The 16,793-nt window shown below is 42.0% G+C and overlaps 1 protein-coding gene across 3 annotated transcripts in view; it reads right to left on the minus strand.

Annotated features, from left to right (window-relative positions):
- Window positions 1–487: 487 nt before the first annotated feature.
- Window positions 488–16,793, minus strand: part of SHROOM4 (shroom family member 4) — a 274,200-nt gene continuing 257,894 nt past the window's right edge. For all 3 annotated transcript variants that reach the window (XM_012752168.3, XM_075999098.1, XM_075999099.1), the window contains 5 exons: window positions 13,694–14,461; window positions 10,048–10,197; window positions 8,996–9,176; window positions 5,641–5,910; window positions 488–4,667 (listed from right to left, as the gene is read on the minus strand). In XM_012752168.3, the coding sequence (XP_012607622.1) occupies window positions 4,398–4,667; window positions 5,641–5,910; window positions 8,996–9,176; window positions 10,048–10,197; window positions 13,694–14,461 (1,639 nt within the window). In that variant the 3' untranslated portion in view covers window positions 488–4,397. The remainder of the gene's footprint in view (window positions 4,668–5,640; window positions 5,911–8,995; window positions 9,177–10,047; window positions 10,198–13,693; window positions 14,462–16,793) is intronic.

Below are 16,793 nucleotides of genomic sequence, written 5' to 3' on the forward strand. Positions count from 1 at the left end.
GAAGTATCACAAGAATGGAAGAACAAAATCCATATGTACTCACTACTAAACTGAAATTTATAGATCAATACTCATGTGCACATATGGTAGTAAAATTTAATGGAAATCAAGCAGATGAGAAGGTATAGGTAAGTTCACACCTAATGGGTACAGTACATATGATATGGGTGATGAACACAATTGTACACCTGTAATATTCTGAAATAAAAAATGTATGCACATGAATGTCCTGTAAATCTAGTCAAAATTCATACAATTTGAGTCTAGGAAGGCCAAAAGAAGGAATAAACAAACAAAAAGAATCTAGTCAAAATTCAGACTGCTGTCACTGGGTTTGAGGTGGGGCTTGAGTTTCTGCCTTTCTAACAACTTCTTGTAGATTGTTCGTGGCTTTTATTTATTATTTATGAGTTATAACAAACCTGTAAGACAGATTTTATTGTTCCCATTTTAGTGATAAGTAAATTATCTCAGAAGTTGAACAAGTAATCCAAGATCATAGAATAAGTGGCAGAACAGGATTTGAACAAAGTTTATTCTAATGCCAAATTTGGATTCTTTTGGCTCCACCACACTGGATATCCTGAGGAGGAGGATAGTTGGAATGTGAACAGAGTATAGATCAGGAAAAAAAGTCAAGTTTTTCAGTGTCACTTGATGCCTGGAGTGCATTTGGGTCTAAACTTTGAGTTTGTCTTGGAAAGCTGATCAGCAAGGCTTTTGCTTTCCAGGGAGCTGAGAATGAAGGTGTGAGACCAGATTATTAGCTAGAAGTAAGATGATCCTACCAGACAGACCTCAAGATTGGAGGAAGTCTAGATAGAAGGTGGATTACCTGTGATCAGACAAGACTCCAGACTGGACTCTATACTGCTGAGGTCTATACTTGAGATTACTCCTATTGTTGACTCTTCCTGCAATCTAAATTCTAGGTTAGACTAGTTGTGATGTTGCCATTGACTAGCCATAGAGGAAGAAATATATTTGTGAACTAAAGGGCAGAGCTGTGGTCCAAGGTCCTTCTAAGTAGACAAACACCATATCTCAATCCTGTGGTACCAACAGAAATAACTCATGACATAAACTCTGTGCCACCTATTCAGGGTGCTCTTGAAATAGATGTCTAAAAGCTGTTCCCCTAAAATGGACATGCTAGAACCTGCTATTCTACTGGGTATGATGAATGGTATAGCACCAACACCATCCCTAAGGGCCAGGGTAAAGGTTTAGGGATGTGGGTAAAGCTCTAGTCATATGGCTATGCATGAAGGACTATGGATAGGTGACCAAATTTCTTTCCAGTACTTTTCAGCAGAATCTTATGGGACTTCTATCACCTGAGTCAAAACACATGAGATAATTTTTTTGTCCATAGCACCCTTTATTAAAGTATGACCCTTGATGACAATCTGGCAGGCATATCAATGTCAGCCAAGAAGAGAGTGGTGGAGGACACAAATGCAGAAACAACAAGATTTGGAAAAATAACAGCTTCACATGGGATAGATGACCCCCAACAGTTGTACAACAACACTGGTTCTTTATCTGTAAAGACTGCCTCCTGCCCCACCCCCATCTAAAGATCTACTAATTTTCAAATAATACAATACACTGTTAAAGAAATACTATTGGCATAAACAACTCCTCTGGCAAAGGCAGCAAGAGTCTCCAAGCTCCAGATGGGTGAAAGTGGCCAGAAATGTGCCCAGCTTCCTCCATCCAGGGTCTGCTACTGGCAGAGCAGCACCTTTACAGAGGCTGGGGTCCAGGATGTGGTCTGGTGTGCCTGGGCAGCTTTTTGGCACTTGAGGTTAAACAGAAAACAGAAACTGAACCTGGCCTTAAGAGAGACTTTTCATCTTTTCACCTTATCTCCTCTCCTCTGCTTCAAATCTCTCCCTCTCTAGGGCTTTATTTTCAGTATCTCTGTCTCATTTTCTTGGATTTCACTCGGGCATTTACTGTTCTATCCTGGCTGAGTCTCCAGCTATGAGACTCAAGGAAACTCAATTATCCAGAGCCCTTGGGGTGGAGGGTAAGTTAGGGAGGACATGTGATAGTAGCTGCTCTCTATCAACCACCCTTACCTATTACCCATGGGGGCCTGTATAAGTAATTGAAGGGAGACAGCAGAGGTCAAGACCAATAACTGTCTTTGCGCATATCCCTTGACCTGTCTTCCAAACTGCTACCCTTGGTAGGCTTTAGAGGAGGGCTGAGTCCAGGAACTGAGAATAGGGGAGAGACACTGCATCTCAAGAAATATTGGAAGATTTGCAGTACTGTCAAACACAAGACTGCCATGACAGGAGTGTGGCACACCAGTATCTGTTTAGCAGTTTACCTTTGTCTAACAAGCTTCACTGCTCAGTATAGTTTTGCAGTTATTTTTAAGATCTTTGGAAACTGTCCCTCCATGTGAAAATGAGCATCCTTGTATTCTCCATTCAAAACACTCCCCCAGCTTCCTCAACCTTGGCTTGGGTAAGCTCAGCCCCTTATAAGCCATCAATCTTCCTAAATAGAGAAGAATCTTCCACTGGAGGGGAGAAGGGTAGGTTTGAACAGTAGTTCTGGCAGCATAACTAAGAGCATACCCAGGGCTCCACAGAAAGGGTTACCTCCTCCTTCCCACCCCAGGACACCCTGCTGGCCAAGATTCTCCCATTGTTTTCAAATACAATGAAGAGGAAATGGAAGCTAGTGACCAGTATTTGCAGCAGCAGCAAAGTTCCTTGGCAAATTCTTTGGTTGAATGAGGCATTCCTGCTGCTACAGTTGACCTCCAAGGACCCTGAGGAACTCAGCAGTAACTAGAAGAGATGCCAGGGCTTGGCTGGGCTGTGTGATAACAAGGATTGGCCCTAGTTAGTGAGGAACAGGGAATTGAGCTGGATAAAAGGGCAGAGTTTGGCTATGACTCCCTTCCTGTCATCACCCACCTGAGGGCTTTTGCAGATACAAGCTAACTATCAGCATCAAGGCCTTGGCAGCAGCAGTGGCTTTAGTTTTTTGTATGCCTAAGATCCTGGCTGGGTCACAATTTACTCTGGGGGGCTAGCCCTGGCTGGAGCTCCCAGCTAGCATGAATTTTGGTTCCTTAAGCCAGGTAACAGGCTGAGAAAGCAATGGTTAAAAGAGCTCCCCCAAGCTCACCTTTACTCATCCCATAGCCTGGAGAAAATAGGGAAATGGGCAAACCTTTCTCAGTTTCAGGACATTTCTTTGGTTTCAGAAAATAAGAAAGAATTGAACACTGCTGTGAATGCTAAGCTCATAGTCACCCAGACTTCAAGGGAAGCACAGGACCAGGCTACAGTAGAGAGGCTCTGAGTTCATGAGAACTTTTTTTCTTAGAAGCTGGTAGCTATGGTGGGAAGAATTCAATGCCTTGGCGCTTGCTTACCTAGCCATGGTAGATTCAGGCTAATCTGCAGAAAATGCTTTTGTTCTGGGTTAACTTTTCCCTCTCCAACTTCCTCCTTCGTGCCTCATTAGTTAAAAAAGATAAAAACAATTACAACATAAAAATAAATAAAATCAAAAAGCCATTAAAATATAACAATAAGAATCTCCTGCCCACAATAATGAAACCTATAGCCAGAAGCCAACTTTAGTAGAGCTATTAGTGGCCCATAGTGTGAAGCCTCAGAGTAGGCACCTGTGCAACCCCTAGCAAAGAAAGGACAAGATGAAACAAGAGGTGGTAGGCCCAAAGTCTTAGGACAGGAGTCAGGCCAAATTAGCCAGGGCTGAGAGTAGGCCTCTTCCCTTTTAACTAGCTTCTGGGAAAGGTGGGATGGATCTGATTTGTTTAAGGCTGGCTCCTTCCCAACAGGGACCTGGGGATACCCAAACTTTTATCGAATTCTGTTAAGTGTAATTCCTCCTTCTGTGCTTCCCACAGCAAAGCTTGGGTGAGGCCCTGCTAGGTGAATGCCCTCAAGGGAGCCAGATCTCTTTGGAAAATGACTAGGCCACAAGCCCTGGAGCAGAGTGAAGCTGTGCAGGCAGTTTCTTTCTGAACTTAAAGAGGCCGATTATGGTGTGGGTGTGTGGTAAGTACTTGATGTCTTTGGTGTTCTAGTACAAAGAAGAATGTAGGCACTTTGTTGGTTTTGTGGGCATCAAGTGCTTGACCTTGCAAACTGTGGAAAGGAGAGTGTGGCTGTATCATCATACCTTGTTGTAGCTCCTAACAGTGGAAACTTGGGACCTCCCCTGAGTCTCCTAGCTGGCTGGGACCACTGCTAGAGGAAGGGGCAGTGAGAGATGCCCAGGATAGAGGGCTGGATTTTCTAATTGCTGTCTACTTGCTAACAAACTGCTACTGCAGAAGATTGAAAGCACTTCCTACTGTGGCTGGGCAGGGACACTGTGGCAGACTGCTCCTAGAATTAGAAATTGCTGGGCCCCAGGAGTAGACTCTCCCTGAGACATTTGAGCTGCTCTTCCCCAAGCTTGATCTTCTCCTCCAGCTCTCTCTGTTCAATGATGAGAGCAGATTTCATCTTGACAAAGTGCTGGTAATCTTGGAGCTGGTCCTGAGGCAGGTAACAGGAGACCATGTCAAACACCAACTTCTCCCGGCGGTCCACGTGCTCCTTCAGCTCCTTGGCATCTTCTAGCTGTCCTGTCAGCTGCTGCTTCTTCTCTATCAGCACGAACTGGGGAAGCAGAGGACCAGTTAAGGACTATCCCAATTGCCAGGCAACTGCCTAATGGTGCTGCCTATCAGTGTTCCACCAGGGATGCTGCCACAATGCAGCTATCCATTCTGCTAATTGATTAGTCCTAGACTTCCTTTTCTAAAGTCCACCTCTATGCAAAAGACTTTCTTCCCTGTAGCAAGAGGAGGATAAACACAATAGCAATTCTGGACAAAAGGATGTGACATCTGTAAAGCTGTCTTCAATATGGAGACCACCACTGGTTTTGGGGTGGGAAGACTCTGAAAGAGCCAGCCTGTCCCTTCCATCTGGTGAACAACCATAGCTGTGGCGATGCTTTCTATATGGTGTGTATCTCTGTGTAAGTGGATGTGTGTGAGTGGATGTATCCATGTGTGTATGCATATTCATATGCACCTTACTGTGAATTCAAAGTTGAATTCAAAGCCACTTGTATAGGGAAAGGAATGCAGTTTGGGTACAGGAATGTAGGCAGGGTGACACAACCTGTGAAACTGACAGCCTTCCAATCTCAACTACTTGATGAGACCACCTTCTCCAACTCTAGAGAGAGTGAAGCCAAACTGCTGCTGTTGCTGCCGCTGCTGCTACTACTACTACTGGCAGGTAGCACTGATTCAGTGTTTACCCTGTGTCTAGGCCCTGTTTTAAGTAATTTCTTTACATGGATTATCTAATTTAATTCTCAAAACCTCCTGAGGCAGGTAGGATGTTCACCCCATTTTATAGATGATGAGATTGAGGCGAGTGAAGTTAAGTGAGTTGCCCACAGTCACACAGCTGATAAGTGGTACAGGGCCAGAATTTCAGGGCACTTACAGGCCAGTGTGTGCACTCTTTTAACACTATGCTTTACTGCTTCCCTTCATAGTCCAACTTGAAAGAGGGAGGCCTGAGAAGAAACAGATGGTATTTCCCTCCATTCACACCTCAGAGACCCCAACTCTACCTTCTCCTGGTTGGCCTCTGAATCAATGCTGTTGAGAGCATTCTCCACCCGGGCCAGTCGTCCAGAGAGTGACAGCAACAGGTTGACCACTTTGTCCAGGTCCCCAATAAACAAACGATATTTTTCAAACTCATTGGATTTGCAGACGGCTTTTAAGTTGGCCTCCACCTCTTCCCCAAGGGCGGAATTGGCATTGATGTCCTCTAGCAGCCCTCGCTGGGCCTCCCGTAGGACAGAAAGTTTTCTGCCAATGCTTTCAATAAGTTGTATCTAGGGGAGTTAAATAGGAGAAGACAAAGGATGACAATGAGGACCAACAGAAACTGATTTGTGCCTGTAAGCTCTGTTTTGGGATCCAACTAACACATGGTAGGCTCTACCCTAGTCACTGGAAACAAAGGAAACCTGAGCAAGTCGTTAGCAATTCCAGTTTTCTAAGTAGGCACCTTCTTTCCCTGTCTGGTAGGGATCTCTATGTCACCACCAAGCTTCTTGCCATTAGATAAACGATACCCATGGGCTAAGCCATATTTGCCAAATGCAACTTAATAAATACTTCCTGAGACTATTTAACAAATAGGAGCTAGACAAAATACTTTTGAGAGCCTATGTTGGAAAACCCTCTGCCCACAAGTAAATACTTCTCTGTCACTTCATTCATTTTCCTTCAATCCATTTAAGTACCTCTAATGTTCATGACACTCTGCTAGGTCCTTGCCTCTGCAGCTTGGCTTTTGAGGCCTTCTGGGTAAGAATGTGAGTTCTGGAGTCACAGTGACCGAGTCTGACTTCTAGCTCTGCTATTTCCTAGATGTGGGACCTTGGATGACTTGACATTATTGAGCTTCACTTTATTTTTATTATTTATTTATTTATATTTTTGAAACAGAGTCTCACTCTGTTGCCGAGGCTAGAGTGCTGTGGCATCAGTCTAGCTTACAGCAACCTCATATTCCTGGGCTCAAGTGATCCTCCTGCCTCAGCCTCCCGAGTAGCTGGGACTACAGGTGCTCGCCATCACACTCGGCTAATTCTTTGTTTCTATTTTTAGTTGCCCGATTAATTTTTTCTATTTTTAGTAGAGACAGAGTTCTCAATCTTGCTCAGGCTGCTCTTGAACTCCTGACCTCAAGCAATCCTCCCACCTTGGCTTCCCAGAGTGCTGGGATTACAGGTGTGAGGCACTGCACCCAGCAAGCTTCACTTTCTCTATCCACAGAATGGGTGTAATTGCAGTACCCACTGCGTTGGGGCATAACAAGGAGTCAATGAGAAATGCATGCAAAGGGCTTGGTCCTGAGTAAGTGCTCCATAAAAGCTAGGCTGCTATTATGATCACTCAGTCTGACCCCACCCTGCCATTCTAACATCACTATTCAGAGCCTTCTAGAATCAGCTCCTCACTCTCCTCTGTGTTCACCGCATTCATTCTTGTGTTCCTGAGCAGCTTATGCAGTTCCACCTGCTCTTTGTCTCTTTCTTCACTTTGGCTGTTCCTATTCTTTTCTCTGGGCTCGGCTCTGCTCCTATGCTCGCTGCAGGAAGCCCTCCTTTGTAAGTCTCTCAATGATCTCTTTCTTTACTGAGCTCTCAAGTTTTTTAGAATTAAAACCCTATAGAGTAATTTGAAATTCTTCATTTTCTATTCCATGTGTGTGAGTCTGATCCATTGCCTACTATTGATGGTAAACTTCTCAAGGGAGGTACTGCCTGTGTCTTCTGATTTGTCTCCCCAATGGATGTAACTAGTTCTTGGACTGCACTCACAGGAAGGCTGTGTGGTAGAGTTTTGGAGTCAGAGACACCTGCATTCCAATTCCACCTCCTCCAAACTGTGTGACTTTGGGGAAGACACCTAATTCCACTAAGACTTCTGCTTTTTCACCTGTAAAGTGGAGAACTCTCCCACCCCCCACAAGCCAGGGTTGCTGTGATGATTAAATTAAATCACAGAAGTATAAAACTTAGTATTATGCCTGGTGCTTAACTGCTCAATGCATGTTTACTAATGCTATTATTATTATATTATTTCTACAAGGCACTCTAAACTAGTGAATACTTGTCTAGCTGCAAGGTTCTGACAAGAACACACTTGTCCCAGGCTGCGCACAGCCTTTGTAGCCAGCATTGCATTGTGGTTAAGAGCACGGACTCCAGTGCCAGACTACCTGGGCTTGAACCCCAGCTCTGGTACAAAGTAGTGGTATGTGACCTTGAGGAAATTACTCAACTTCTCCGTGCCTCAATTCCCACATCCAAAAAATAGGATAATAATAGTACCTACCTCATAGAGTTGTTATGACAATTAAATGAATTAATACATGTTACATGCTTAGTATTTTGTACATAGGAAGTATGCACTGGAGTCCATGCTTGAGTAGGCTAGGAGCATTCCTGCTATGCTTGGGGAACATGGAATCCAAGGAAGCAGACATCTAGATCAATAAAACTTTAACACCACCATGCTTCCAATTCTTCCTCTGACATTTTGCTTTAGATGAGAAATTGGAGGGATGGCTCTTGCAAATGGCCCTGTGCTTTCCTACAGGTCATGTCCTCAAAAAGAAATATGAGCAGAAGAACAATTTACATTGAGTTCAAATGCCCACAGAGTGGTAAATTGAGCCTTTGAGGTTGTCATGGCAACCTTATTTGCTTATGAAATAAAATGGGTAAGTGCAAGAAGAGCAAAGTGATTCCAGGAATTTGATTAGAAAAACCAAGCTAGTGGTAATTAGAAGAAGAAACGAAGGCTTTAGAACAACAACAACATCATCTCCATTTATATATTTTGTATTTTAAGAGATAATTGACTATCTTTGTAAATAAATACTAAACTTTGCCAGCCTATAATTTCTCCTTATTTTCTTTAGTCAGTCTGTTTTCTCTCCCAGAAAGTTGCACAGAGAATAAAAATCAATGACACTAGCATTGGTTAGAATAGCTCACTGACAAAAACTTTGATGTGCCTTAGACAGTGACTTACTTACAAGGCTGGCTTAATTCAGAGAGACGGCACATGCAGTAAAGTAGAAATTCAGACAGTCTTGACTTCAAGTCTGCAACTCCTGGACGAAGTAGTCCCTTTAACAGGTGAAAAGGGGATATACTAATATCTACCTTGTAGGCTTGTTCTAAGGACTAGAGAGACAGTGATGATGATGATGATAATGATTGACTGGATCAAAAAGGGACTGGGATTGGATCTGTGAGGAACCCAGAGAGGCGTTTGATTTCCATACTGAAAACACAGGAATGCAAGATGCTCTAGAGAGTGTTAGAGGGCTGCTCAGCCTCCAGACACACTAAAGCTAAATGCTGAAAATTGTAGATAGTACATATCAAAGAAATTCACCTTTTTTTGAGCCAATTCATGGTCAACTTCTTCCTCTCCCAGGCCAATCTCTGCCATCTCTGGTTGGTCTTTCAATTTGTTGAGCAGCTCTGCCTTGGCCACAGAAATACTGTAATAAGCTGAATAAGAGGTAGGGATTCCTGGGGTCCCTGGAGTAGGTAAGAAGTGCTGAAACTCTTGTCTGCAGAAACAAAGAATGACCATTTGAGCACCTCTGCTGAGAGACTGCTGACCTTTCTGCTTCTTAATTACCCCATCTGAAAAATGGGACCCTGCTTCACCAAGAAGTTATAAAAAACTATGGATCTGGAGGCACTATTCAAATATAAACAAGCCACATGAAGACTATCTAGAAGTTAAGTAAAGGCAAATTTTAAGAACCTAGAAGTCTATTTCTATGCCCCCAACTTCAGCAGCTAGGGGGACTTCTTCAAAGATAATTTGGTTTGGTCATTAACACTATTAAAATTCAGAAAAACTGGCAGGGCCCCAAAATTCTGGGCTTCTGATCATCAGTGATTTCTTTTGGTTCATAGACCCAGTATATGGATCCCAAAAGAGGGGCTAGGTGGCAGGAAAGTATTAATATCTGAGACCTTAGCTATTGGTCCTCCAAGCCTGTTGGCCTTCCTCAGACCCATCCCTGGACCACACCCATCCCAGCTCTAACTGGTCTGCTTGCTTACAAAGGCACCCTGTGGCTTTCCTGCATATTTTCATCTTTTCTTCTTTCCCAATGCCACTCATGCTTAAAATGGCCCCTCCACTGCAGATCTCCCACAGCAAAGAGGTCACCCATAACCTCATCAGTGGTCACCATGCTGGAGGTTGGGGTTAGCACCCTTGCTAGGGACTTGTCACAGCCCGCCACATCTCTCATGAGCTCTCCTGAGACTGCCTGCTATAGGGCAGGGCTTCAGCCTGAGAAGGGATAGCATCTCTCCACTTCTGGCATATTCCCAGTGGCCCCAGCCTCCTTCATGGTTTGAGAATGAAATGGGTAAAAAGTGGAACCAGTGGCACCCAGGGGCTTGACAAGTGTAGCAGCAGACCCTGTTGTCTTGGGTTCACTGAGGCCTGCAGGGCTGAGGCATTGCTTCTCAGAACCCCAGCCCATAAAAGAGAGCTTCTCCTCAGGAAAAAAGTAGCGCTGGCTCCATGATGGCTTGGGTTTGGCCTCTTCTGCCATCAAAGCTTCTGGTCTGGTGTGAGAAGGAAGTAAAGAGAAACACTACAATGTCAGGTTTCAGTGATAGAGGCGCAAATAATTCCACCCATGGTTTATTCGATAGGGAGGCCCACCCTCACCATATTCTCCTTTCCTCCCAGCTGTCCCCTGCCTCCACCTTTCTGCGTCACTACCCCTTTGCTAACCTCTAGCTGTTTGAAAGGGAAAATAGGAGAAACTCATTAGTCATTTTTGCAGCTATTTGCAGCTTTTAGATAAAGGTCAAAAATAATGATTAAAAGGCTCCACAGCTATTTACTGATTCATGCTATGTTGTCTCCTAATTCATCACACAAAAGAAAATTGGGCATGCCAATATTCCTCATCCTAGGTAAATCCATTTTATAATATATGTAGATTTTGAAGCTTATAACACTGATAAAGGAACAATACTAGCTACCATTACACTATGTTTACCATGTCCCAGAAACTGTCCTAAGATAGATACATACACACGTATGTCTATAGATATAGAAATGAATGCTCATGACAACCATTTTACAGATAAGGAACATGAGACACCAAGAGGTATAGTGACTTTCTTAAGGTTACCAGCAATTAAATGGCAGACCTGTGATTTGCACCTGTGCATCTAGCCACTATGCTATACTGCCAAAGGGACAACTCGACATCACATAAAACCTTACATGTAAATAATTTTCTGGCAGGAGTATATCTTTGTTAGCAAAAGATAAATAATATTCTAGAGGGGATAAGAAGGTATGAGCTTAGGGAATTCCTATGTATAAGAAAAATATTTAGGGCACATGTGAAAGTTCAGAGCCAGAAAGTGATGTAAAGAAAAAAAAAAAAAAAAGGATATGCTAGCTGGAGACTCAGTTTCCCAGCAGACAGAGTCCTGTGTTATATTATAACATGTTAGGCACGATGTTCTAGGGCTCCTTTTCTCATCCCTCCATTAACAGGGAAGAGGTTATAGGTGATTTATGAGAATGTAATTAGAATTTGATAGTGAGCATTGAAGCAAAAATCAGATTCCTTCCACAGAGCACTGGGGGGAAATGCATAAAATCCACAAAGCAAGCTATTCCTATACCCCAGTCAGAGTTATTGGACTTAACTAACACTTGATAATTCTACTAACCAGTTTCTATGTGTATCCTGGCAATTTTTTTTAACTGAACAGTGCATAGGTTATAGAGGTACTACAGATGAACTTGGATGAAATCGGGAGGTCTTTGCCTGCGTTTTTAGATTTAAAATATTATACATACGAGGTCTGTCTGGAAAGTATCCAGCCATGTAGTATGAAACATACATTAACAATGGCTGGATACTTTCCAGACAGGCCTCATATACTTGCTCCTAAAACTATTATTTCTTGTAAAATATTAAAACTGCTTCCCTCTGATAGAATCCTGTGCTCTTCTAGGGTATGGAATAGAATCTTCTTCAGGAGCCCAGAGATTCTGAGATGATGTGGCAAGCAGAGTGAGACAGACTACCTGGGTTCTGGCTACCTGTGATCTTATGATCAAGTTAATTTATCTCCTTGGGTCTCATTTTTCTCATCTAAGAAATGGAGACTAATAGTAATTATTTCACAGGTTTGTTGTGAAAATCAATCAATACATGAAAGTGCTTATAACAATGCTTGTCACATAGTAAGCAGGCCAAAACATGTTAGCTATGTTGGGAATGATGCTGTTCCTTAAATATCCATCACTCAAAGAGGCATCTCTAATTGATTTTTGCAGCCACAAGCCAGGGATGTGTGCAAACAAATGTTTTCCCTCACATCCCATAGCCATTTAAAAAAATCTCTGGAGCAACTTACAAGATCTCTAGTAAGAGTGATGTCCTTCTCTTTGGCTAAGATGACAAGGTGAATGGAGGTGCATAAAGTAGGAAGGACCAGGGCCTGTGACTGCTACCTCTGGTCCACATTGCCTTACAGAAAAGGGCCTCATGACAGCCTGGTCTACATGAAGAACAAGACCTGTCTCAGAGAGGCTGCCTAGCATGGGTTTTGGAGTGAGACAGATCTGGCTTTGAATCTTTGCTGTGCAACTCTGAATTAGTCTCTTATTTTGCTAAGCTTTAGTTTCCTCACCTGTCAAATGGGGATAATAATGGTTAATAGGGATCTTGTAGGATTAAATGAAATAATAGATATATAAAGCCTAGCAGTGGCTGGCACACAGTAAATGCTTAATAAATGTTCATTTATTCATTTGTTCTTTTTTCAGAAATATTAGTTAAGTGCCTCCTATGTGGTAGGTCACTTTCCCTTCTCTCTGCTGTGATAGGTAACAATCATAGTTACTTTCCACAGAATGTTTTCTAATGACAATAAGAATGCTCCCCAGCTAGATGGACAGCTTGAGAAGTAGCTACATGGGATCTGATAAGGGATTCTCACAGTGCTCAGGAGCCAAACCCTGTAAATGCTGTGCTTGTGGCATCTTGGGTGGGAAAACTGCTCAATTAGCTCCATATAGCTGAGTCACAGATTTGCCTGTCAATAAACAACACAATAACAAGGTACTTTTAACAGCAACAAGTCTCAGGCAAGTTCCCACTATAAAGGGATTTAAAGAAAGCACTTAGAAGACACCTGTCTCCTTATCTCTAGCCCCAGCAGAGAGCCGGCTGAGCTCTCCACAGGAGGACAGGCAGAGCCCAGAGCCAGAGCACTGAGCAATGATGATCCTGAGGCTTTTGCTTTGGTGCAAAAAGGGCAACCATGCACTGTGATGCATGCAGATGAGTACTGGCATGGAAGAGTGAGCAGACACTGGCAGTCCTGCTGGTAGACCACACTCCTGCTTTGGCTTTCCTGCCCAAGCAGCTCACCCTGTCAACTACCACGTATCGCCCACTGAAGTGAATGCAAAGAGGCAGGAAACAAGGAGAGAGAGAAACAGAAAGATAAAAATAATGTCCCTAGCTGTAGAAAGGAACCTTCAACATGTAAAGCATCTAGCCCCAGAAATACCTTTGATGCTAGGGGTAGGGAAGAAGAGTTTAGAAGCCCAGGCTGCTTGTCTTAGAGCAGAGGTAGGTTAGGTTGCAAGCTGGCCTCTTGTTCTGGAGAACAAGCAGAAGAAATAGCAGAAAAGGGCCTGAGCCAGATTTTCAGGAAAGGCCTAGTACAGGCAACAAGGGTTTAATGCCTTTGGGATCAGGGGCCAGAAATTGATGCATTCCTTAAAGACAAATTAAGAAATAATATAGTGATATTTAGGGACAAGAACCTCAATAACTCCCATTTACTGAGCATCTGAAATGCTAAGCATGGAGCTATGTCTTTTATATAGATTATTTTAACATTTATAACAACCATGTAGAGTAGGTATTATCATGCCCATTTTCCAAGTAAGACAACTGAGATTGGGAGCAGTTTCATTGAGCAGCCCAAAGTCACACAGTTGGTAAATGGTGGAGGTGGAATTCAAACTCATGTTGCCTGCCTCTTTGGGGACCCAGTATATCTCATAAGTACTTACTTGGGGGAATTAGTTGTCTCCTGCTCTGATGTCCTCCAAAGCCCACCAATGCCATAATAACAAGGGAGCTGAGCCTGCTCAGGTTGAGATCCCAAGTGGCCCCTTATTGAGGGCAGGAAATCGCTGGAATGGAGAGCAAAGGACTCTTGCTCTGCTGGGAGGCTTTGTGAACTCTGCCGTGAGCCCTCCAGGTGGCCAAGGCTCAGGGGTTGTGGCTGCTCCAGGACCCCCTCAGGATTGAGGGCACAGGAAGCAGTGGTTTCTAAACTGAAATACTGGGGTGGCAGCTCCTCCTCCTCTTCTCTCTCTTCATCTTTGTCCTCCTCTTCTTCCTCTTCCTGCTGCTGCTGCTGTTGCTGCTTCTGCTGCTGGGCTGCACGGAAGAGCCTATACTTCTCCCAGTTGGGAGGAGGAGGGCGAGGAGGAGGAAAGGTCTTCTTCCTGGCTTTGAGAAGATCTGGTTGGGTCTCATTCCCTTTGTTAAAGAGCTCCCTCCTATGCTGTCCCCAGGCCCGGGTGCTCTGGGGCTCCAGGCTGATGTGACTCTCTGAGAAGGCACGGCTACGCAGTGGGCAGGACATGGAGGCAAGGGAGCTCTCTTCCTCATACATTGAAGTTTCCTCTGTCTTTTTCAAGGCTTGTTTGAAGTCTCCAAGGAGATCAAGAGAAGAAATTGCTCGGTAGCTTGACAAATCCGGCACTGGGTTCTCAAGGCAAGGATGGAAGGGGGTTGTCCATGAAAAGCTAGCCTTGGAATGAGCCATTTCCCTGCAAAACAGCAGATGAGGATTGAGTAAAACAGTTGCAGATGGGCCCATATTTTGAATGATATAATTTATATAAAATTTAAAATAGCCATAAAACAATGTAATATGTGTAGTATTAATAAATATAATAATAATACAATAATAATGATAGCTAACACTTAACTAGGCATATACTAAATACCAAGCACTGTTTAAGTGCTTTCCATGTCATAACTTATTTAATCCTCACAATAACCCTAGGAGGTAGCTAGTATTATTATCCTAATTTTACAGTTGGGGAAACTGAGGCATAGATAGGGTAAGTAACTTGCCTGGAATCATAAAGCTAATAAGTCATAAAGCTAGGATTTGAACATGAACAGTCTAGCTCCAAAGTCTGGATATACACATACCACTCATGTCTGTTTATAGCACTCAGAGTGAATGTGCTGTGTTTTCAGGCTTACAAGCCTGATTCTCCTGCTTCTTCTGTTGTTTTTGTTTGTTTTGTTTTTCATGATGAAAAATTTCAGATATTTAGAAATGTACAGAGATTGCCTTAATAAATACGCATGTTCCCACCTACCACCAGACTTAGTATATTTGAATAATTTGCCATCTATGCTTTGTGATTTTTTTTTAAGAAATAAGGAATAATACTCTTTTTATCACTCTCCACTTCCATTCCCCTACTGCCTCTCTAGATACAGCCTATATCAGGAATTAGATATGTATACATTCTGTCTATGATCTTAAACTTGTAACAAGAAACACCAAGTAGGCTATTGACAAATATCTCCTATTTTGGATTTAAAATACCTCCTAATGCAATTGCAATTGGAATTCTCAATAGGAATATTTTAACTATAGAATTTTTTCAAAATTAGCTTTGTTTTTTTTAAAATGTAGGATATAATATTAATGAGTATTCTGCTACAGAAGAAATGAGGAGCTAGTAAGTAAGGGATTAAGTATATTATAAAACAATTGCAATTAAAGCAGAGTGTTATTGATTAACAAAACAAAATATCAAGTGCTGAAGCAAACCAGACTATCTATAAAACCATCATATATATAACCTTCTAAAACAAGGGATAAAGAAACATTATTTAATACATCTTTTTGAGATAACTACAGAGGCAGTGCTTTTTAAAGCTACATCATACATTATATGCCAAAATAAATTTTAGATCAAGAGTCATGGATATGTGTGTATATATAATTTTAATATATTATATATTATGTAAATATATATAGTATACATATAAAAAACTATCAGAAAATTTAAAAGACTATCACTTGTGAGGTGAAATAAGATTCTTATTTTTTCAATAAAATAGAAAAAAATCTTCAAGGAGCAGAAGTCCAGGTTTATTTGAATATATATAAAAAGTCAAACTTCTATAAAATAAAGGGTGACCAAAGTTAAAAGACATGTGTTTAGCCTCAGTGTATAAAGAGTTAAGCCCTCAAAGCCACAAGATCTGGTTTCTTGCTGTAGCCTGTGAACAATCAGCATCATGCTAAGTCCTGTCCAGTGACAGGAAATTCCAGGGGCTCCATTAAATCATCAGACAGAATATCCATTCAGTATTCATGATGAAGACTAGGAATGTCTCCTTAAAAAATAATAATACACACAATGATAGCCAAACTCAGATAGAATAGAAAGCAAAATATCCCTCATTTCCAGCCCCTATCCTGGGCTAGCTCATCACTCATATTGATCAGAAATTCATATCCAGACATACCCTGCTGTCTTCTCTTTGGGCCTTAGCATATCTATAGATCTTTAAGATCATAAAAATCCCTTATGTGCAAACTTTTTCACCTGGCAGGTCCCCTTATGAAAGAAAACAAAAACAAAAAAGATGATGGGCGAGTGGAAAGTAAAAGAATGACAGATATGTACCAGGCAGAGATCTTTCCTGACTGACTTATCTAAAATAGAGATTACTTATCTTTAATTATCCTTATCCTACTTTGTTCTTTCTCACAGCATTCATCTCCACCTGATAGTATATCACATACATATTTTTACTTGTTTATTTTGTGTTCTACTTTCTAAAGAAAATGTAAGCTCCTTGAGGGCAGGGATCTTTTCTTATTTCACCTTGACTCTAGTGCCTGGTACACAATAGGTGGTCAATAAATATTTGTTTAACAAATTAATTGATGTCAAAATTTAAAAAACAAGAATTATGATACTCATATCATAAAAACATTGAATAAAAGTCAAAAAGCAATAAACAAGACAAAGCAGGGCACTATAATGCTAACGACTAGAACACATGATGAAGATGTAACTACCCTGAATTTTTAAGCAACAAAAAGCATAGCGTCAAAATTCATAA

This window comes from Microcebus murinus, chromosome X (assembly GCF_040939455.1).
Source record: "Microcebus murinus isolate Inina chromosome X, M.murinus_Inina_mat1.0, whole genome shotgun sequence".
Lineage (NCBI taxonomy): Eukaryota > Metazoa > Chordata > Mammalia > Primates > Cheirogaleidae > Microcebus > Microcebus murinus.